Below are 24,596 nucleotides of genomic sequence, written 5' to 3'. Positions count from 1 at the left end.
TGGTACCTGCCTCAGTGTATGGCAGACAATCTTCCAAACTGATAGGTGCTTGCCCCTTTAGATGCACTTCAGCATTTTAGCACAGCCAAGATTTTGTAGCCAGGCATTGCAAGACTTTCTGTTGAGAGCCAAACCTAGCTGGGTTCCTGTAATGTGCCATGAATCTGTCCAACAACGTATAGAAATTTGCCTAATAACAGCAGTAACACAAATGTAACCAGGCATGATGGGATGCGATCTGCCCAGGTAGAACCTGAAGCTTAGAGTCAAGGTCATGCAGAAACCTTCGTTAAAGCAGTTTAGCTATCTTCATTGGACCAAGAAAAGACATTTCCCAGACTTGACTTTCAGCCCTGTATGTGTGGTAACTATAAGCTGGTTTTCACTTAGAGATTTACTTAATTTGGATGCTGTTTGGGGAAAAAGATGTCTTCAGGAGTTCAGGAACCGTAGACATAGTTTGCAATAAGGGGTACGTTTTTAAAATATTTTTATTCAAATAAGGATATTCATAACAACATACAATCAATAACAAATAAACAAAATACAATTCTCCTAATTTTAGATTTTTTTCTCTTATTTCCATTAAACCTTTCTCTTTTTCCCTCTCCCCTCATCCCATCTCCCCTACCCCCCTCCCTTTACCCGCTGGTAACAAATAGATCTCTAAGTAGAGACAAGAACAGCTTCCATCTCGCCCAGAATTCCCCATCTGAACCACAAAGGGCAAACTTAAATTTATCAAGTTTAAGGAATTCCGCAAGATACCCCAACCATGTCGGTATTTTTGGTGGTCTTCTGACTTCCATTCTAATAAAATTCACCTCCCGAGCGATAAATGTGACAAAGGCCACCATATTGGCTCCTTTCCCTTCTATTAGTCCTCGTATTTCCAACACTCCAAAAATTGCCTCAAGTGGTCCCGTTAATATTTCCATTTCCACAATTTTTGATAATGTTTTAAATACCGAGATCCAAAACCCCATGAAACGTCGACATGACCAGAACATGTGGGCATAGTTAGTTAGCTGGTCCCCTTTTACACCTCTCACATTTATCTTCTACCTCTGTGAAGAATCTGCCCATTCTTTCCTGTGTCATATGGGTCCTATGTACTATCTTGAATTGTGTTAAGCTCATCCTAGCACACGAAGATGAAGTATTGACCCTGTGCATAATTTCACTGCAGTCATCATTCCAATTCTATATCTAATTCTGCCACCAATTTTTCTTCAATCGGTGTTGTTTTCTTTATGTCTATCAGCTATCATAAATATTAATAATTTCCCCATCTCCCAATTCATCTGGCAAGAGCAATTTATCAAGGAGGTTGTTATCTGGTAGTTTAGGGAAAGAGGACAACTCCTTTTTCACCAAATTCCATAATTGAAGATATTTAAACTTCTCCTCCCTCTGTATTTTGTGTTTCTCCCTCAATTCTTCAAAGTTCCTAAAACCCCTCCATATACCACTGTTTAAATGTTGTACCCAAGCTTGCCCTGGTGAATCAATAGTTTCCATAATGATAGTCTTTATTATTGTCACAAGTAGGCTTACATTAACACTGCAATGAGGTTACTGTGAAAATCCCCTCGTCGCCACATTCCGGCGCCTGTTCGGGTACACAGAGGGAGAATTCAGAATGTCCAAATTACCTAACAACATGTCTTTCGGGATTTGTGGGAGGAAACCGGAGCACTCCGAGGAAACCCATGCAGACACGGGGAGAAAGTGCAGACAGTGACTCAAGCCGGGAATTGTGGGACCCTGGTGCTGTGAAGCAACAGTGCTAACCACTGTACTACTGTGTCATCTGACATGTTTCCAAAACCAAAACGTTGTCTCAATTACTCCAGATTTTTAAGGACGATGCCACCACCAGACTTCCAGTAAATTTCCCTGGGAGTGAGGCAGCAGCTAACGCCTTCAAGCTGGCCCCCTTACACAATGCTTCCTCCACCTTACCCATTCCGCTTCTTCCTCTTTCCACTATTGCCGAATCTTCTCTATATTAGCTGCCAAATAATAATACAAATGATTGGATAGCAACAACACTCCCATCCACCCATTCCTTTGTAAAAAAAACATTCAAATAATAAAGAACAATACAGCACACGAACAGGCCCTTCGGCCCTCCAAGCCTGTACCTGTCATTATACCAACAATTCGTGGAATTTTATTAGCCCATATAAATTCCGAAATTATTATATCCGTTTTACAGAAAAATGCCTTGGGTAGAAATATTGGACGGATTGAAACACAAATAAAAATTTGAGTAGGATGTTGATATTGATCATTTGTACCCGCGCAGCTAATAAAAGTGGTAGTGTATTCCACCTTTTTAAATTTTCTTTCTACCCCCTCCACCAGGAATGTCAGATTCCATTTAGACATTGTGGCCCAGTCATGAGCCTCCTGAATACCAAAGTACCTGTATTTATTTTTGGTTAGTTTGAATGGAAGGGTACTTAAATCTGTTTTTCTCCCCAGGCTATTTATTGGAAATATTTAACTTTTTGTTATATTCAATTTGTCGCCTGAGAAGGTTCCAAACTCTTCCAATATATTCATAATCTTATCCATACATTTCAGCGGGCTCGATAAATATAATAATAAATCATCCGCATATAGCAAAACTCTGTGCTTTCTGCTCCCTCTAACAGTAGCTGACCATTCCCGAGAAGCTCGGAGAGCAATAGCCAGAGGTTCTATTACTAATGTCAACAGAAGTGGGAATAATGGACAGCCCTGTCTCGTGCCCCTAAGTAGTTGGAAATACCCCAAGCTAACCAAATTAGTCTTAACACTAGCTATCGAGGTCATATACAACAATCTAACCCATTAATTGAATGTTGGCCCAAACCCAAAACCTCCAGCATATAACTCCACATCGGGGTACATTTTATATAAACTTTTAGTGATTCACATGTGTAATTGTCTTAGAGTAGTGTATAGCGCCGGCCCTAGGGTTGCTGGCGCCCCGGGCAAGCTGAACTTCAGCGCCCTTCCGGGGGGGGGGCCGTGGGGGGCGGGGCCGAGGGGGGGGCGAGGGGGGGGAGCGAGGGGGGGTGGCGGACGGAGGGGGATGGACGGCCGGAGGGGGGGGGGACGGGCGGCCGGAGGGGGGGGGGGCAGAGGGGGCCGCCCTGGGGGAGGGCGGCCACCGCGCATGCGCTGGTTGGCACCGGCCAAACTGCGCATGCGCGGGACCCGAGTCTCTGGCGCCCCCTAGCACATGGCACCCCGGGCGACTGCCCGAGTTGCCGGTACCTCGGGCCGGCCCGTAGTTCTTTTTTTTAGAAAACGTTTTATTGAAGGCATTTCAAATACATGATAAAGAAACACAAGATCCAACTGCGGCAACTGGAAAAAACAATCCCCCCCCCCCCCTCACACACACCCACTCTCCCCGCTGCCACCCCAGCAGTTGTCCCCTTCTTTTCTAGTTTTTACCCAAACCCCCCAGCCCAAAAAGAAAAAGAAACAACACCCCCCCCCCCCCCTCCACCCTATCACGCTGATGACTCAATACTCCTTAAAGAAGTCGATGCACAGCTTCCACCTCGAGGTGAACCGCTCCTCCACACCTCAAATGGTAAACCTGATCGTCTCTAAATGGAAAAACTCCGCTCACCCATACCCCTGCCCTCGGCGGCTCCCAGTTCCACCAGCATACCAGAATCCTTCTCCGGGTTATCAGGGAGACAAAGGCCAACACGTCGGCCTCTCTCCCCAACTATACTCCCAGATCCTCCGACACTCGAAATATCGTCACTTCCAGACTCTACTACCTCTAACCCCCCCCCAAATCTTTGATATCCCGTTTGCAAATCCCATCCAAAGCTCCTCAACCTTGGACACGCCAAAAACATATGGATATGGTCCGCTGCCCCCAAACCGCTCACACCTGTCTACCACCCCCGAAAAAAACTGACTCATCCTGGAAACCGTCATGTGGGCCTTGACCACCACTTGAACTGACATGTTGGAAAAATGCTAAGACTTCAACATTTCTTTACTGTTTTGGACCAATGGTTCATAGAATTTTAAAGCAAAGGAACAGATTTTCCAGACGTCCAGAAAGGGAGGGGGGCCAGGATGAAATGGGGGCAAGGAGAACCAACTAGAACCAAATGCCTACTGGAAAAAGAAAAACAAGAAGTTGTAACCATTGTAAATAAAGAAAGATAACCAACGTAAATAACAGAAGACAACCAATGTGTATATATTTCTCTTTATTTTACTTTTGATTTCAATATATGTCCACGCTTACCTTTGTTCTGTATATTACAAAAAAATCCTCAATAAAAACATTTTATAAAATAAAAACAACAGGTTTTTGAGTCACCAGGATTGAGCCAATCTTTATCTCGATTTACCTCAATTCTGCCCTCCTGCTTGTTCCTCATTCCCTTTAATATTCCTCTTTTTCAAGAATGTATTACATTTAATTTAAAAGCTATTATGGACTGTTATGGGCGGTACAATGGCACAGTTGTTAGCACTATTGCCTCAGTGCCAGGGACCCGGGTTCAATTCTGGCATTGGGTAACTATGTGTGGAGTTTACACATTCTCCCCGCGTCTGTATGGGTTTCCTACAGTTGCTCCTGTTTTCTCCCACAGTCCAAAGATGTGCAATTTAGGTGGATTAGCCATGTTAAATTGCCCCTTAGTGTCCAAAGACATGTAGGTTAGATTAAGGGGTTATTGGGGTAGGGCAGAAGAGTGGGCTTGGGTGGAGTGTTCTTTCAAAGGATCGGTGCAAACTCGATGGGCCAATTGGCCTCTTTCTGCACTGTAGGGATTCTATGATGTTTATGGATTATGGCAGAGAATTCCACACTATAACTATCCTCTATGTAAAGATGGGTGGTAGATACCGGTCAGTGCAGGGAAATGAGAAGTTTTTAAAATCTGTTTTTAAAAAAAAGTAACACATTTTGAAGCAAGAGTAGGCAAAAGAAATGCATCTTAAATGGTAACATTTCTAATCGACTAGAAGAGCAGGGGACCATATTGTGTAGATATTCAAGTCTTCAAAGCGGTAACTCTAAAACAGAATCCTTAGTTTTGAACAGGGATTACCATAGAATACAAAAACAAGATGTTGACTTTGTGCAAAAACATCAAACATTCTTGAAGCTCTTCATTTTTCAATGATTTTAGTTTTTACCCTCTTGTTACAAATAATCACTTGCTTATCATGACCCTAAATAATCTTCAAGATCTCTCTCAGGTCTTTCATCACAGCTCTGTTGAGAAAAGCTTTAATTACTTCAGAATTTTATCCCCTCATCTCTGGTAATATCCTGGTGTGCACATGCTGCACCTTTTAGCTGGCTATGTATCTTTCCTATAATAATGTGCCCAAACTGTACATAATACTCCCAACTGTGGCCGAACAAACATCCTGTGCCAGTGCAGCATGTTAACGGATGATCCTGACAGAAACCACCTTACAATTTTTATCAGCTTGAACATTAGTAGTGCAACTGAGTTATCCCACTCTTTGTCATTTGAAAGAAAAAAGCTAAAATTTTATAAACTTCTTTATCCTTTATTTATTTTAAAAATCATTTTATTAAGATTTATCCTTTATTTCAAAAGAAAAAAACTCAAACTGCTTCATGGAGAATAAACTGCAGTACTAAGAACACAGCACAGGAACAGGCGATTCGGCCCTCCAAGCCTGCGCCGATCACGTGTCCTATCTCGACCAACCGCCTTCTATACCCTGTCTGTTCATGTGCCGATCCAGATAAGTCTGAAAGGTCGCTAAGGTCTCAAACACCTCACTTGGCAGCGCATTCCAGGCCACCACCACCCTCTGTGTAAAAACCTTACCCCGCACATACCTCCACTGAACCTTTCCCCCCTCACCTTGAACTTGTGCCCTCTTATAATTGTCATTTTGCCCTGGGAAAAAGCCTCCAACTATTCACCCTATCTATACCCCTTATAATCTAATACTGTTATGTGAATGAACAGAATAGCCATTTTTCATACAGACATCAGAGAAGCATGTCCATAGTTTTTCTGCACTCATGCTTTCATTTATCAAGGCCCTGTTCCCGGAAAGTTAGTGAATTTTTCCTTGTGAGGAAAAATCTGACATTGCACAATTTCTTCAGCACAACACTGACTGCCGAGATTACCTTGAACTTGTGAGCTTTTGAATTGGGTATCAGGCTATCACCTGAACCATAGTCAATGGAACTTAGAGTCATCGTATTGTTCAATCAGATTATTAGTACTATTGTTGTTAAGCTTCATAATGTTGACTGGATTTTATCCTGATTTCTGCTAGGCTAACTCAGCCGGCAAAATTCTTGAAGATTAAAGAGGAGCCAGATGATATTGACCTGCACAGTCTACTCAAAGGTAATAACTTTTCTGGAACTAATTTGATTGTATGTATTATATATGTAGGTGTCAGTTGTGTCTCAGCGGATAGTCCACTCTCCTCTCAGCTAGAAGGTTGTGGGTTCAGGTTCTACTCCAGGACTTGGGCACAAAGATCATGGGGTGACACTCCAGTTCAGCATTGCTGCTTGGAGGAACAACTTTCATCAGATATTAAACAGAGTCTGCCTGCTCAGCGTGGTGTTGAAGAAAAACAGGGGAATGGTGTCCTGGCTAACATTAATCCCTCAATCAAAGTGACATAAAACAGATCGTCTGCTCATTATCCCAGTACTATTTCTGAAAGCTCCCTGTGCGTGTTTCCTACAACAGTAAATATCTATCAAAAGTGCTTCATTGGCTGTAAAACGCTTCAGGATGTTTGTTGGCCGTGAAAAATGCTCTGTAAATGCAAGTTGTTCTAGAACACTGGGTTCATGAACTGGTAGCAACTAAAAAGGATGACTGGGCAAATAAAACAAAGCAACAAGGTGGCAATCAAACACGTACCGTTCTTAAAACCCTCAATTCCTTTCCTAATCCACATTTGTACAGCTTGCTTTTAAGGTGTTCATTAGACAGTATTTGCTCTCTTACCTCGGAGTTCACATTCCACCTTTCTTACCATTCTTACCACCATTTTTATTAGCAGCCCAGATTATTTTACCCGTTTCTGCTGTTCTCCAGTCAGTTGATTTTGTGCTGATATGAACGTGTATTTGTCATATTCTTGTAAGTTCACCTTCCTTTAGATCCCTTGCACTTAGGACCAGCAGCTTACTGCAAGACTCTACTCTTAAGCAGCTGGCTAGTGACATGGGTTTTCTCAATCAATACTTTTTCCATTGGGAAAGTGCCCTGGACAGACGGAAGAGACCAGAACACTTGCATTTTACTCATAAAAGTAGATTTTCTCAGATAAACTGCGGCGGGGTACTTCATACCTCAAGCATGCAGTGAAAAATCACATGATTTTCTTGAGCCTGGGAGATACTTCGACACAGGTGAGGATTTCAAAACTCAACCCTTGTTGCTATCCATTTAATTGGTTAATATATCTGTTTTAACGCTGGTTGCTGCACAGGATTAATAATCAACTGTCCTAAAGCAGTTCTCTCTAATGTAAGAGACTTTACAGTAGTTTGTCCAAGTCGTAAACTATATAATGGTACCTAGCCTACTACAGCATGAAGCAAAAAATATTAGGCCGCACCTCGACAGTTTTGCGATCCATACTCAGTCAACAAGGACTCAAACCAGCAAGGTTCAATGGATCAAACTTTTACATGAACAATATGTTGCTGCAAACCAAAGACAGGTGGGGTGATTCTCCGAGCTCCGCGCCAGGCCAGAGAATCGGCGCAACCGCGTCACAACTCTCCGATGCCGGCATGCGATTCTCCGAGGTGCGTAGAATTTGCGCCGGCGTGTTTGGCGCGGCGCTGGTCGTGGGCCGCTGGAATCGGTGGGGCCGCCGATTCTCCGGCCCGGATGAGCGGCCGCCCCGATGTGACAGTCCCACCGGCGCCGTTCACCCCGGCTGCTGCCGGTGGGTACTCTGCGGGAATGCTCGGGGGTGGCCTGGGGGGGGGGGGGGGGGCTCCGAAAGGGTCTGGCCCGCGATTGTGGCCTGCGCGGGTTGGCGCAGCGCCCATTTGGCGCCATGTAAGGAGACTGTAGTGGCGTGAACCGCTCCAGCGCTGTACTGGTCCCCTATGGGGGCCAGAATAGGTCATGCCCGGGCCCTGTTCTCGTCGTCGTGAAACGCTGCAAAGACTTGGCCTCAATATCGGAGAATCGCCCCCAACACAGGGGTTTGGTCAAAATTCATTCCTGAGTGAAAAATAATCTTGATTTTTGTGATGTAGTTCCCTCTGGAATCAGAGTATGTGTTCTGACTTTCTAACCTTTCTGACTATATTTGGCAATATTTATGTCAATAAACAAGTCTTGCTTGTTAGTTAAAGAACATAATAAAATATATCATTACACTAAGTTGACAATTTCATTTATGCAAACCAACAATCTTTGTATATATTAACGTTGAGAAGTTTAGAATTTAGCATAGATGAATTGCAGCATCACAAAGTAAGTACGGATGTGAAACTCATTTGCCCCTCTTAGTGTATTCATCCACTGCATCTCTGTAGACCCTTTTGTAGCATCAAAAGTTTATTTTTAAAGATTTGCCACCAGTAATCTTCCCAAGATTTCAAATGTGTTGGTCACTCTTTGTGTAAAAATTTGTTATATTACTTTTAAGCTGTGACCCCCCTTCTTTCACAATTTAACAAAGTAATTTTCAGGAATTGCCTAATTCCATTTCTTTCATTACATGAAAAGCCTCTGTAAGATCACCATTCAGAGCTGCAAACCTTTAGGTTGCAAATTCGTGCGCCATTGTAAGTTACTGGTTAAGGAGGTTGGAAGTCACTCAGTTCCTGTGCTGAGCTGGTTGGCCACGCATGGCGAGGGGAGCAAACGTGTGGCTATTCATGGGGGGGGTGGGGGGGGGACTGAAATATACTGGCAACAGGCCTCGGTGTCCTCTTCTCCTGACTCCACAAAAAGACTGAAAATTGGCTTTGAGATCTTAAACTGCCTTCGGATTAGTGTCTCTTTCAAACGGGTGCCTTAAAGTCACTCATATGCCTAAACTGATCAGTACAATTCCATTTTAGTTTGGGCACCATGACATTTGGGCACATACCGTATATACTCGCGTATCCTTCGATCTCGCGTATCATGCGACCCCTAAATTTTCGTCCCCAAAACATGATTTTATGGTATACCTCATGTATCATGCGAGTCACTTTTTTGGAAATTAATTTTGGGAACTAAAACTTCCAAATGGTATAATTGTGTGTGGTTTCTGCAGAGTGGATTCTGCTGTGAAAGCTGTTCGCGATTCGAACAGCTTTCCAGCTGGCTTTACTAGCGTCGTTCAGCCACTTGCCGTTTCCATTCATAAAAACATGAATGGAAACGTCAAGTGGCTGAACATCTTCCCATCAGAATGCTGTGGTCAAAATCTGAAGAGTAGTATTCTGATGGGAAGATGTTCAGCCACTTGACGTTTCCATTCATATTTTTATGAATGGAAACGGCAAGTGGCTGAACGACGCTAGCAAAGCCAGCTGGAAAGCTGTTCGAACAGCTTTCACAGCAGAATCCACTCTTCCCATCTTCCCATCGGAATACTACTCTTCAGATTTTGACCACAGCATTCTGATGGGAAGATGTTCAGCCACTTGACGTTTCCATTCATGTTTTTATGAATGGAAACGGCAAGTGGCTGAACGGCACTAGTAAAGCCAGCTGGATGCTATGTGACTTATCTTGGCCAGCATTTCACACCCGCGATTTTTGTACCTCGCGTATCATGCGACCCCCGAAATTTTGGCTTCAAATTAGGTGCTCAAAAGTCGCATGTTACGCGAGTATATACGGTAATACTGATTTTCACAGCAAAGTATATGAATTCTAACCACCCCCCAAATCCTGAATCTCTCCCATCTTTCTCCATGTTTAAGATCTGTGATAATGTCAGATTGTCAAAGTAGCTCTTCTCTGATCTGCCTGCATAGCTTGAATTGAATTTCCTGGCAACCATAACTGGATGTAATATTCAAGGTGTATTTTAACGGCAGTACAGTAAAAAAAAGAAATATACTGCAGGGATTCTGGAATATGAAACAAAAACAGAAAATGTTGGAAAAACTGAACAGGTCTGGCAGCATCTGTGGAGAAAGAAAATAGACTTAATGTTTTGAGTCCATATGACTCTTCCTCAGAGTATTGTACAGTTTTATCAGAATCCTGACTTATTTTCTACTTTGACTGTGTTATTTAATTGGCTTTATTTTTTGCTGCATTGGTTGAAGATATTGAGTGTACCAATAGTCCTAGATTTCTTCAATGCCAACCCGCGCTAATTCAATATCTTTGTAGAACATGGCCATTGTTTATTTCCTTCACCATGGATACTTAGGGGCTGGTTTAGCATAGTGGGCTAAACAGCTGGCTTGTAATGCAGAACAAGGCAGCAACGCGGGTTCAATTCCCGTACTGGCCTCCCTGAACAGGCGCTGGCTTGTAATGAGTGTCTGGAATTCGTTGCCGGAGGAGGTGGTGGAAGCAGGGACGATAGTGGCGTTTAAGGGGCATCTTGACAAATACATGAATAGGATAGGAATAGAGGGATATGGACCCCGGAAGTGTAGAAGATTTTAGTTTAGACGGGCAGCATCGTTGGTGCAGGCTTGGAGGGCCAAAGGGTCTGTTCCTGTGCTGTATTTTTCTTTGTTCTTTGTTCTTGTTTGTAATGTAGAACAAGGCAGCAGTGCGGATTCAATTCCCGTACCGGCCTCCCCGAACAGGTGCCGGAATGTAACGACTAGGGGCTTTTCACAGTAACTTAATTGAAGCCTACTTGTGACAATAAGCGATTAGTATTAATTATTATTGTTATTATACTTTTACATTTTTATGCTTTAAATGTTATCAGCTATTGTTCTGCCTATTTACATCCTTTGGCAGTTTATTCTGTAACCTGATTTTTCTACCCCTCCTTGTTTAGTGTCAGCTCAAGATTTGACCAACTTGACTTGGTTTCTGACTCAATTAGAAATGGTAGCACTTTCACATGAATTCCTGGGGTACCTTCCTCAATATATCTTATTTAATTTTTGAACAAGCACCTGTTTTCTATTCTTCAACTCATTTTGTATCAATACCAAAATTTTTAAAAAATGTAATTGGATGTGAGCATCACTATCAAGGACAACATTTTTTACCCATCCGTAAATTGTACTTGAAATTTACCCTGAATAATCACAAATTTGAGTATGACTAATAGATTTTCTTCAAAACTAATAGTTTTGTCCATTACCTTCTGGAAGTCTGCTTACCACATTTTGTAAAGCTTGCGACTTTCTATTTGGGATGTTTCGGGGAGGCAGTGGTGTGGTGGTATTGCCACTGGACTAATAACCTAGAGACCCAGCATAATACTCTAGGGACCCAGGTTCAAATCCCACCAGGACAGGTAGTGGAACTCGAATTCAAAAAAGAATCTGGAATTTAAAAAGTCTAATGATGGCCATGAAGTCACTGTTGACTGTTGTAAAAGCTCATGTGCTTCACTATGTTCTTTAGGGAAGGAAATCGGCCATCCTTTCCTGGTCTGGCCTACCTGTGCTCCATACCCACAGCAATGTGGCTGACTCTTAAGTCCCCTCAGGGATGAGCAATAAATGCTGGCCTAGCCAGCGATGCCCACATCCCATGGAAGGAAAAGAAATGTCACTTTCTCAAAGAAGTCAAGAAGCTGGGTCAGATAGGGTCTCTCTTTTCTGTATTCTATATGTCAACTGCATTTTGCTAAGTTATTGCTGTATTAATTTTCATGTTTACGCCTGATTTACAAAGGCTAATGAGTCTGCAATCACTTGTTCTCATTTTTGAACACATGCACTTTCCCTTCGAATCCACTGATACTTGACCAGTATCCAGTGACACACCCATAATGATTGTCAATGTTTCACAAATAGTATTTCTAATGTGCTGCAGCATTCTGGGATAATACCGTCCATTCATGGGAATTTGCTGGTTTAAATTTCAAACTTCATCATATGGGTGGCAATGTGGTCGAACAGAGCTCCTGCCTGTTATGAAATCTGCAGTTTTCATTTGTTGGGTTCGGTAACAGATGGAAAGTCCACACTCCCGGGGCCTCACGGTAGCATGGTGGTTAGCATCAATGCTTCACAGCTCCAGAGTCCCAGGTTCGATTCCCGGCTGGGTCACTGTCTGTGTGGAGTCTGCACGTCCTCCCCGTGTGTGCGTGGGTTTCCTCCGGGTGCTCCGGTTTCCTCCCACAGTCCAAAGATGTGCGGGTTAGGTGGATTGGCCATGCTAAATTGCCCGTAGTGTAAGGTTAATGGGGGGATTGTTGGGATACGGGTTACGTGGGTTTAAGTGGGGTAATCATTGCTCGGCACAACATCGAGGGCCGAAGGGCCTGTTCTGTGCTGTACTGTTCTATTACCACCCATGCAAGCATATTACATTTTCCACTTGTTTTTTTCTCAGAATTTCCACCTCAATGATGATTTCAGAGTAATTCATTTTTCCTTAGTCAGCCCTCATTGAAATGTGTGTGGCAAATAGATATATTAGGAAATTTTCAAAAATACAACTAGGCAGAAAAATATTTTCATTCAAAGTGATACTATGAAATAGTTCTACATATTAGTCACTCTTGGTGACCTTTAAACCTGCAGCTGTTTGTACTCTATAATGTCCCTTTCAACCTGTAATTACATGTTAGTTTTATGTGTTTGAATTAAACAGATATTTGAATGGAGACTGATGTTACTAACCAGTAAATTACTACCATTTATCTGAAATAATTTTAAAAGCACATTTGGAGCTCTTATGCACAGCATCATGGACTCTTGGGCATTAGTTGACTAATATTCCTTAAAATAAGCTCTTGATCTTAACTCTACCTCAGGGATATAGGCTAAGCAGAGACATTAGCATAGAAATTGCTATTCGAGATATTAGCTGATGAATACTGTGTTGAATGTAGAAATCATTATGTATTATATTTCATATTTGTGGCAGTAATGTTCTTAAAAACTCTGGTTTAAAATATATACAGGTTCTATATCTGCTAATGCTATAATTAAGGAGTCGTAAAAGGTGAGATGATGATTCATTCTAACCACTTGATTACAGATAATGTTAATGTTATGGTATATTTTCTGGAGATTGCCTGGAGTATAAATAAATTATTGGGGGGGGGGGGATGGTGTTTAGTCGCAGCTAAGCAGATCATGGAACTTAGTGGGATACAGATTAAGTAATTAATGGGAGAAGCCAGGTCTGTATGCAGTTTTGCAGTCTCGTAAGATTTTAAGTTGAACAGTAGTTTTTCCGAATGCTATTAGGTTGAGTAGAAGTGTACTGAATCTGCTCTTGAAAGGAACGCTTTCCAAAGGCCTGCACAGCTAAGCAAGCAAACCTGTTTGGTTAACTTTATTTATAAGTGTCATTTGAATTGCATTGGTTTGCTTAATTGGAGTTAGTTACAGATAGTAAGTTTAAGTTTTTCCTTGTGTTTAAGAACTATTTAACTGATAATTGTGAAGCTATTGCTTTGATGTTAATGTGGTTATTTCTGTGTTTAAATGAAATTTGTTTGAACATAAAAGATACCTATTGGTCAGAGTCATCACTCCTTTCCTCGCAGTTTTACAAATTAAAAAAAATTGTTTGGGTTCTCGTTCAGTATTCTAACAAATGTTGGGGTCTGGTCAGGTGTTAACATCCTAGGGTTAACGTGCCTACTCGAGTAACAGTCAAAGCAATGTCAAGTAAACAAGTTCAGCATTCGTCCAGTAACATTGCCATGAGTTATTTCAAAGCTTACACCTTCATTACAGAGGTAAAAACTAAATTAATGCGGGCTTTCTCCCTAAACCGTTTCCTATCTCGAATGATTGCCAGTCAGTGAGTAGTAATACCAAAACTTTAGCAGTAGGTTTCCAACCAACCGGCTGAGTCAGGGAGATGCATGGTGATGGAAGCATTTAGAAAGGAAAATGTGAGGGGGAAAACAAATTAAAATAAAAAAGGAAAAGGTCAATATGAAACATAGCAAGCATAAGCCTTCTTCAATAATTTGCCTCTCCCCTTCCTACCTCATCCAACTCTGCATGCTTCCACAATCATGCAGTTCCTCCAATTCTGGCCTTCTGTGCATCCCTGATTTTAAATGGTCCACCACTGGCGACAGCATTTTCTGTTGCCTGGGCACTAAGTTCTGGAATTCCCCCCTTAAACTTCTTTATCTATCTACCTGTCTCTCTCCTCCTTTAAGACACAGCTTAAAATCTACCTCTTTGACCAAGCTTTCGATCACCAGCCTCTCTGGACAGGCGCCGGAATGTGGCGACTAGGGGCTTTTCACAGTAAATTCATTGAAGCCTACTCGTGACAATAAGCGATTTTCATTTCATTTCATTTCATCTGTGCTCAAATCTCCTTATCTGACTCAGTGTTACGCTCTATTTGACATTGCTCCAAGTGTTTGGAGATCTTTTACTGCATTAAAGATGCTATATAAATGCAATTTTCTCATGTTGTTATCGACTATTATTGATGGTGATACTTATTCAAATTTATCAGGTGTCTTGTGAAATGATGTAAACCTAAAATACTAGACATGTGTCACCATTCTAGTCAGTTTGTGAAGCCATAGAATGTAAAGTAATTGATTCTAGTTATCATAATGGCCAATTGATATTACTTCTGCCCCTTCAGAGACTGATTTACAGACTGATTATATCAGTACTTAGTATTGCCTGTATGATAAAATCCTTTTTTGTAGTAATTGCTCTGTACAACATCCATTTAGATTACTTCTAAAGACCTGCTATGACTGTCACACTTTTTATGTCTGCTCATTTTGATTCACAGACTTCAATTCTTCTAAATTTCTTGCATGTAGTGAAATGGGGCAGAAAAGCAGGATGTTATGGCTTTCTAGCTCAACAGGTGTTCATGTTATAATAAAGGCATGTTCCAGGCAGGGAAGAAAAGAGATACTGAAATCTCCAATTCCCTTCCCTTACCATCCATAATCGCTTTTGGAGAGGAACATATGTGTGATTCTTAGGCCCTAGAGAATGTGGTCAAATTAAAAATAACTGCAGAAAGCGTTTGTGGGTTTAAATAAAGAGGATTGTTTATTCACACACTCAACCCGAAAAACTAATCACTGCCATTCACACACCACACACACACTCGATAAAAGTACAGTTAAAGAAAATAGTATACTTTTACAAGTTTTAAAATCAAAGGAGTAGATGACAGTTCATGTGTCAGGTTCATGTAGAAGAACAGTTGCTGTGGGTCCAACAAATAAAGGAGTCTTTCCCACTCTTGAATTGTAGTTAAGATGGGTTTGAATAGTTGAAGTTGGATATCAGGATTATTGCAGGTTTCCTTCAAAGAGGTGCCCTTTAGAGCAGATCACAAAGCTGGTTACTTGTGATTTTTGTACTAGGAATTGCAGTTTCAATACTGGTGGACTTCTCAGTGAAAGGAATCTGGCCGGGAGGAGGTCTTAAGTTGTATCGTCTCCAGGTTCTTAAAGGCAAAGTGAAGATGTAGTCTTTTGCTGTAGCTGCTTTTTTCACGCATAATACAGGCTGCCAAGGTCTTTCTGGGTCTTCACAAAAAACCTTGTTACCTCCAGCCAGTTTCACTCACATGACCAGTACTGGTATTATCCACCCAGAATAGCTGACAACCTTTGTTACACAATGGAGAGAATGGATGAGTTTTTCACAATTATTCAGGATGAACTTGGTTTCTGCTCACCCTCAATGTAAGTGTTCCAACTCGTCGGACATGATTTTCTGCGCAACTCACCGCGGAGGAGGCCCACCATTGGCTGACAGTGTGATCTTCTAACCCTGACGTTGTCAACGGGGTTTCCTATTGAATGCATCCCTCGCCGTCAGGAAACGTACGGTGGGGGTGCACCACTGGTTGGACCTGAAGCCCTGCTGGCGTGACCAGCTGGAAAATCCCAGCCATGGAGTGAACTGGTATTTTAGGAAAATCCCCAAACATTAGCAAGTATGAATTCCACAGCTAGTATTTGTCCTGACACACCCATTTGAAGGGGAGGACCCCAGCCAGGCTGAATTAGGAATTTTCCAGAAGTTTGAGATAGTCTGTTGAAGTTGCAAAGGTCACCTGACAATTGGCGACTATCTTAGCAGTTGATCAGTGACCATTTTAAATAAAACACAGTTCCAGAAACTTCTATATGAACACAAAGTGGATTCTTATAGTTATGAATGTGACATGCCTTTACTGGGCACAACACAGTAATAATTGTTTGGTGGTATAAATGTAAATTCTTTTGCTATAAGACATAGTAGCAGAATTAGGCCACTCGGCTCATCGTGTTTGCTTCGCCATTCAATCATGGCTGATACTTTTCGCATCCCCATTCTCCTGCTTTCTCCCCATAACCCTTGATCCCTTTATTAATCAAATGATTAAAGGCTATGATACAAGACTGAATGCTTGTCAACAGTGAATTATCAATAAATGTGTCAAAACCTAATTCGGCTATACCATGACCCCATGCTTCCAAAGGATGCAAACAGTGCAGTTTGGAGGTAGGACAACATTGCAGTGCTGATTCTCTGATCTACTCTATCTGCGGCTCCCAGCTGAGTGCGCAGGATTGAGGAATCACTTCTTAAGTGTCTTTATTGCTACTTGACATGCATTTAATAACAGACCTTATTGCACAGGCACAGTTTATTGGATGACTGTTGCAATTATGTTTTCTTCACAACTGAAGCTGTGTATGTTTATATTTGCATTTGAATTCATACACATGATTTAGAGGAAACTGGAACATTCATTATATGCAGTTTGGTTTTACTTGCATGCACAAGTCTAGTTTGTGGTGATATGCCTGTAAGCAATATCATAGATGGCTGGTGGTGCGTCCTCCAACCAGCAGTTGGCGGTACAGACACACCATTCGGTCTCAAGACAGTGGTCATATGACAAGGCACTCAGATATAAGTGGGGGCACATCTGGCCATCATCAGATGGTCGTACGACGTATAGGTGGACAGTCGTGCCTCGGGTAGCTCCAGAGTACAAAGAAGCTCCATGATAACTTGTTCTGTAACAGATTGTTATCTTACCACGTGTGAATCAATAAAGATCCTGGTTTGAACAAGTTGAATTATTTGGTAGATTCCTTGCTAGACATTGAACACCAAACACAATGCAGTTGGGTAGTTTCACAGTATGCATTATCCTGCTTTGATGCCACCCTGACTCTCTTCAGGGGTTATATTGACTCCAATGGTTATTCAGAACCAATTCCAGCACAACCCAACACGTGACTATTATAACCTCTTCAAATGTTCAGCAGTCAGAACAGAATGCAATATAGCTGATCTAAACTGATTCATGCATGAAGTTACAGCTATTTTATACCATGATCTTAAAGCTTTTATTCATGGTTGCATAAATTCAGCAGAAAACCTCTGGTTTATTAAGGAGTTCAAATTATTGTCCACCCACACAAATTCTAGAGTCGGCAACATTTTTACATTCCCACGAGAATTTTTCCACAAAGCTATTATTAAAGTTATCTATGGGATAAGTTTTAGAGTGGAACATTAGCAGAGGATGTTTAGGTAATATCTGTTACAAAGCTAAACGTTCCTAAACTTTGGAGCATCATTTAAATACGAACAAGGAAAGATTTCTTTCTTTAGATTATGTTGAAAAATGAGCGAGGAAAAGCCAATGGATAAATTCTCCTAATGATGAGGCTTGATAATCTCAATTTAATGAACTCAAATTCTTTAGTTCAAATTAAAGCACTAATTATAAATACCAATCTGCCACTACAAATTTAGCTTGAAAATCCTGAACTGATCACATAGCTACCAGTGCTGTTGCTATGGTAATGGTTCCCATCATGGGAAAAGAGCCCGGCTTGTGTTGTACTTCTTACTTATATTTAATAATTACTGTGTTCTGCATTGTTAGTTTTCAAGGACACAGTCATTTAAAGCTAATATTTTTCAGAAAAATTGTATACACTTATGAAAAGAAATTTTGCCAATGTACAAGCATTTGGAGGTGACAGAAGATGTAGATTTTATCAGTATCAGACTTATTAACCATGTAACTACTGAAAGTTCTTTTGCATTCTTTAAATGAGCAGTTTTTCTTTTTTGAAACAAATAAAATATCTGCAGGATCACACATTGGTGAAATATTTGTGCAGCAAATACATTGTTCACTATTTTCTAGACAGCCCGATAGCCCCTAACTTCCTAGGATGGCTCTCAAGATTTATTTACAGTGAGTTCAAAACCTATATTGTTCCTAACTTTGGGAGCTTACTAAGGATCGGAGCTCATGGAAACCTTAAAGTGATCCGTACACTTATCTTAAGAGGCTGTGTACGGAAGAAAAACATTTAACATTTAGAAAGGCTGTAAATGTTTATTCTAACCTTTCCAAAGGCTATGTGTTGCACATTATGTGTTACATGTAGTAAAATAGGCAGGAAAGAAGGGTAAATCATTTTCAACTCCCTGCCTGCATGCAAAATAGTCAGACAGTTCAGTTGCCGGATATACAAGCTGCCTGACTTTCATTTACATTGCGATAGTGGGAAGAAGGCAAAATGGCTCGTAATTCCAACTCTCCAAGATGCTAATATTCCACAACTTGAGCCAAAGCAGAAATTAAATCCCTCATCTAAATTTTTTAGACTCATCGCTACAACTAAACTGTTGAGTAACACTTCATCAAGGATGAGGTGCAGCATCATTGACTTTGTAACAAAAACAAATTGAGGGCAGTGGTGACATTGATTGTACTGATGACCTTATGACACAAAATTGGTTACAGGTTTCTTTGCAGCTGATGGCATAGATCTGTAGAGAGCTTTAAATCAATTGCAAGTGTGCAAGACCCTGGAAATATGGTTGGTGATATAAAGGCAATGTGTTCAGATGTCCGCTGAACATCTTTACATACTTTTTCAGTTTTTGGCAATTCAGCCATAAAGTAATGTGATTCAAATGCATAACAGCAGCAACAATTTTTCCTCGGATATAAGACCATAAGACGTAGGAGCAGGAATAGGCCATTCAGTGCATTGAGTCTGCTCCACCATTCAATGAGACCATGATTAATTTTGTGTGATAATCCTTAACTCCACCATGCCATATTTTATATAGAAAATCAAGTTAAGCCATTATGCAGTGCCATTCAAATGTGACCATTGCTGCCATTTTCTTTTGTGTGAGGCCATATCAGGCTTTTTCTCAAATGATGCCTGATTCTTCTTTGCTCCATCCACTGCTGCTGCTGTTCTTCCTCTTCCAGGAGAATGACATAAGATGACAAATCCAATGTCATGCGTACACCTGAGGTGCACTGACCAGAAGTAGGTGATCCAGAACTATATAGTGGGTGACACTGTGAGGTGCAATCAAAACCAAGTGTAGTTGTTTGTGAACATCAAGCAAATTAGCGGTTTTAAAAAATGTTTTGGGTCAACAGAAGTCAGTGTTTAAATTAGTTAATTTGTAGACAACAAGGACGATGCATGCAGGGAGTTAAAATAGATACTGCAACCTGCCCTCCAGCTTTATTTTTGACTCTTTGGGAAGAATGTGAGGCCCTTGTAGAAAAATATTCAAATGTTGAGCTGAGACTAGATAGTCACAGGATTGTGTTTGGCAACTGATGCCATCCTCACCAGGGAATCCTTGGGATCACATGAGAGGATGCCCAGGAAAAGGGTGAAAAGAAAAGTTATTTTTTGGATTCTTTATGGGCTCCTTCAAGCCCCAAAAGCAAACCTTGGGTTTCCCCTGCCTTGGGTTTCCCACTTCCCGAATGCAGTCCCTCCTTGGCTTCCCCTTGCCTCCTGTGCAATTAGCTAACTGCTGGTGTCTGTTTTCTTGGTCTCCGATTGGAGTTTGTAACTGGGTGATTTTCTATTCCAGTCTACCAGTGTCCATTATCATTTCCATTGCTTTGAGCAAGAGTCAGTCCAGGAATGCTGCAATAAAATTTTGGCACTAAAATGCCCCCACTCTTAGACCAGCAGGTGAGAGGAAAGCGATGCTGAAGGTATGATGACCTCATCACCAACACATGTTTACACCTGGTTTAACATAACTGTGCTCTTCCATCCCTTAAGGCAGCACCCAGGAATATGAGTAGTTAATAGAGTCAAAAATACTTGTCCACTGATAACTGTATAAATAAACAAAGATACAGATAATGTCAAGCACGTTTATATAATGAGCATTTCAATTGTGAAATAAAATGGAGCTATAAAAAGATTCATGGACACGATCTACAGGCCATGTCGCGCCCCAATGGGATATACCCAAGTCCTGCGAGCAGCAGGGTCGGGAACACATGCACAATGGGCGGGACCAAGCCATGCTTGCATAAGTAGGCCTTAAACCTACTTAAGGCCTACTTAGCTGTGGTGATCTCTACCACTGTATATATGTGTGTGCTTGCATTAGGGGATGTATGACAGTACCTGTATTACAGGTTTGCTGGTAAGCCCCTGCCGGCTAGCTCCGCCCCCAGGGAGCCGTATAAATATGCATGAGTTTCCCTGAGATGCCATTCTACAGCTGCAGCCAGAGGAATAGCATCTCACTAGAATAAAGCCTCTCTTCTACTTCATCGAGTCTTTCGTGTGCAATTGTTAGCGCCACAATTTATTACAGTGAGATTTTCCAACACCATGGACAGCAGAATCAAGCCTGATCGCCTGCAGCTGGATCGGCAGTTGCCACACGGCAGGAAAGACTTTAACCACCGGCTCGCTGTTTTCGAGGCCTACATCTCCTCAGCGGACCCTGAGCCATCGGAGGCTCAGAAGGTACAACTCCTTTACTCTAGACTGAGCTCCAGCGTGTTCCCGCTGATCCAGGACACACCTAATTACGCCCGGGCCATGGAATTGCTCAAAGAGAATTACGCTCAATCGTCGAACACTCTGTTTGCGAGACATGTACTCGCCACTCGCGTTCAACAACCGGGTGAATCGATTGAAGACTTCTGGCGGGCCCTTATGCCTCTAGTACGGGACTGAGACTGCCAGGCCGTCACGGCCGCGGAACATTTGAATCTACTCATGCGGGATGCATTTGTAACGGGTATTGCATCGGACCCCATCTGGCAACGACTGCTGGAAGGGGCCGCTCTCGATCTTGCGACAACAAAGACCTTAGCGCTCTCAATGACGGCCGCTTCCCGTAATGTGCAATCCTACCCGGTCAGCCGCGCAGCCCACCCATCCTACCCCCGTGGGCCCAGCAACCGACCCCCCCGACTGGGGCCATTCCCGCGCAGTATGCCTGCGCTGCTCACCGCACCGCGCACCCTGGGGGTCCCCGCTGCTACTTCTGCGGTCAGCAGAAGCACCCCCGCCAGCGCTGACGGCCCGCGCCGCAACCTGCAAGTCTTGTGGCAAGAAAGGTCACTATGCAGCGGTGTGTCAGTCCTGCGCAGTTTCCGCTATCGCTCCCGAACTCCCCCCCTCGCCGCAGCCGATCGCGCAATGGACCCTGCCATCCGCCGCCCCCGGGGCCACGTGCGATCAGTGGGCGCCGCCATCTTTCGCCGCCCCCGCCATGTGCGCACCATAGGCGCCGCCATCTTCATCCTCCGACTCCATGTGCGTTCCATGGTCGTCGCCATCTTCCCCGCCCCCGCAACGTGCGCTCCATGGTCGCCGCCATCTTCTTCCCCACAGGTACTCCAGACGCCACCATTTTGTCCTCCCCTCGGAACTGGACCACGGGGCCCGGGTCGCTGCCGCTACTCATCGGACTCTTCGGTCGATCGCCCGCTGCTCGCCTCCATGACGCTCGACCAATCCCGTCCTAGCAACTTGGCCACCGCTTCTACGATGGTGCTTGTCAACGGCCACGCGACCTCCTGCCTCATCGACTCCGAGAGCACGGACAGCTTCATCCATCCGGACACGGTAAGGCGCTACTCCCTCGCGGTCCATCCCGCCAACCAGCGGATCTCCCTGGCCTCCAGATCCCACTCTGTCCCGATCCGGGGCTTCTGTCTGGTTAAACTCACCATACAGGGTGTTGAATTGAACCGTTTCTGCCTGTACATTCTCCCCAACCTCTGTGCGACACTTGTACTGGGGCTGGGTTTCCAATGTAACCTCCAGAGCCGCACCCTCAAATTCGGCGGACCCCTACCCCCACTCACCGTTTGTGGCCTCACGAGCCTCAAGGTTGACCCTCCCTCCCTCTTTGCCAATCTGACTGCAGATTGCAAGCCTGTCGCCACCAGGAGCAGACGGTACAGCACCCAGGACAAGGCTTTCATCAGGTCCGAGATCCAGCGGCTGCTTCGGGAGGATATTATCGAGGCCAGCAACAGTCCCTGGAGAGCCCAAGTGGTGATGGTTAAAACTGGGGAGAAACACAGGATGGTCGTGGACTACAGCCAGACCATCAGCCGGTACACGCAGCTCGACGCGTTCCCCCTCCCTCGCATATCTGATATGGTCAATCAGATTGCACAGTACCGGGTCTTCTCGACAATTGACCTGAAGTCCGTCTACCACCAGCTCCCCATCCGTAAATCGGACCGTCCCTACACTGCCTTCGAGGCGGACGGTCAACTGTATCAATTTCTTAGGCTTCCCTTCGGCGTCACTAACGGGGTCTCGGTTTTTCAGCGAGAAATGGACCGAATGGTGGACCAGTACGGGCTGCAGGGCACATTTCCGTACTTAGACAATGTCACCATCTGCGGCCATGACCAGCAGGACCACGACGCCAACCTTGCTAAATTTCTCCACACCACATCTCTCCTCAACCTCACGTATAACAAGGAGAAGTGCGTGTTCCGCACAGACTGCTTAGCCATCCTCGGCTACGTAGTCCAGAACGGACTACTGGGGCCCGATCCCGACCGCATACGCCCCCTCATGGAGCTTCCCCTCCCCCACTGCCCCAAGGACCTCAAACGCTGCCTGGGGTTCTTTTCTTACTACACCCAGTGGGTCCCACAATACGCGGACAAGGCCCGCCCACTAATCCAGTCCTCAGAATTTCCCCTCACGGCCGAGGCACAACAGGCCTTCGCTCGTATTCGCTCAGACATAGCCACGGCCGGGATGCACGTAGTACAAGAGACACTGCCCTTCCAAGTAGAGAACGACGCTTCAGAAGTCGCCCTTGCCGCCACTCTAAACCAGGCAGGCAGACCCGTGGCATTCTTTTCCCGCAACGGCCATGCCTCCGAAATTCGATATTCGTCTGTTGAAAAGGAGGCCCAGGCAATCGTTGAAGTGGTGCGGCACTGGAGGCATTACCTGGCCGGCAGGAGATTCACTCTCCTCACTGACCAACGGTCGGTAGCCTTCATGTTTAACACCACGCACCGGGGCAAGATCAAGAACAACAAAATCTTGCGGTGGAGAATCAAGCTCTCCACCTATAATTACGAGATCTTGTATCGCCCCGGCAAGCTCAACGAGCCCCCAGACGCCCTCTCCCGAGGTACATGTGCCAGCGCACAAGTGAACCAGCTCCGTGCCTTGCACGAGAGCCTTTGCCATCCGGGGGTCACTCAGTTGTACCATCTGGTCAAAGCCCGCAATCTGCCCTACTCCGTCGAGGAAGTACGGACAGTCGCCAGAGACTGCCAGGTCTGTGCTGAGTGCAAGCCGCACGTCTACCGGCCAGATCGCGCGCACCTGGTGAAAGCGTCCCGCCCCGTTGAACGCCTCAGCGTGGACTTCAAAGGGCCCCTCTCCTCCACCGACCGCAACACCTACATCCTTAGTGTGGTCGATGAATTCTCTAGGTTCCCCTTCGCCATCCCATGCCCGGATATAACGTCCGCCACCATCATCAAGGCCTTTGATTCCATATTCGCTCTGTTCGGTTTCCCCGATTATATCCACAGTGACGGGGATCCTCGTTCATGAGTGATGAGCTGCGTCAGTTCCTGCTCAGCAGGGGTATCGCCTCCCAGCAGGACGACCAGCTACAACCCCCGGGGAAACGGGCAGGTAGAGCGGGAGAACGGGACGGCGTGGAGGGCCGTCCAGCTGGCCCTACGGTCCAGGAACCTCCCAGCCGCTCGCTGGCAGGAGGTCCTCCCTGACGCGCTCCATTCCATTTGGTCGCTGCTGTGCACCGCAACTAACAGTACACCCCATGAACGTGTTTTTGCCTTCCCTAGGAAGTCTACATCCGGGATGTCGCTCCCAACTTGGCTTGCTGCTCCAGTGCCAGTCTTTCTTCGTAGGCATGTCAGGCACCACAAGGCAGACCCTCTGGTGGACAAGGTGCGCCTGCTCCACGCGAACCCTCAATATGCCTACGTGGAGTTCCCCGACGGCCGCCAGGATACAGTCTCGCTCAGGGACCTGGCTCCTGCGGGTGCCGATCCCATGCCCACACCCCTCCCTACCCACACGCCACCCTCTTTTTCCACGGCGCTCCCGAATTCAGCCCCACCAGGTCCATCCCTCGTTCCCCTGCCCCGCTCTGTAATTATTTCACTTTTATGTATTATAGTTTCACGTCACCCCCGCCGGACTCATTT

General features: G+C 44.3%; 1 protein-coding gene across 7 annotated transcripts in view; it reads left to right on the top strand.

Moving 5' to 3' along the window:
• The window catches only part of LOC119972654 (lethal(3)malignant brain tumor-like protein 1), a 408,364-nt gene that overhangs the window by 274,407 nt on the left and 109,361 nt on the right, over positions 1–24,596 (top strand). For all 7 annotated transcript variants that reach the window (XM_038809722.1, XM_038809716.1, XM_038809720.1 and 4 more), the window contains one exon: positions 6,310–6,383. In XM_038809722.1, the coding sequence (XP_038665650.1) occupies positions 6,310–6,383 (74 nt within the window). The remainder of the gene's footprint in view (positions 1–6,309; positions 6,384–24,596) is intronic.

This window comes from Scyliorhinus canicula, chromosome 10 (genome assembly GCF_902713615.1).
Source record: "Scyliorhinus canicula chromosome 10, sScyCan1.1, whole genome shotgun sequence".
Taxonomy (NCBI): Eukaryota; Metazoa; Chordata; class Chondrichthyes; order Carcharhiniformes; family Scyliorhinidae; genus Scyliorhinus; species Scyliorhinus canicula.
This window is presented reverse-complemented; position numbering and strand designations above follow the sequence as displayed.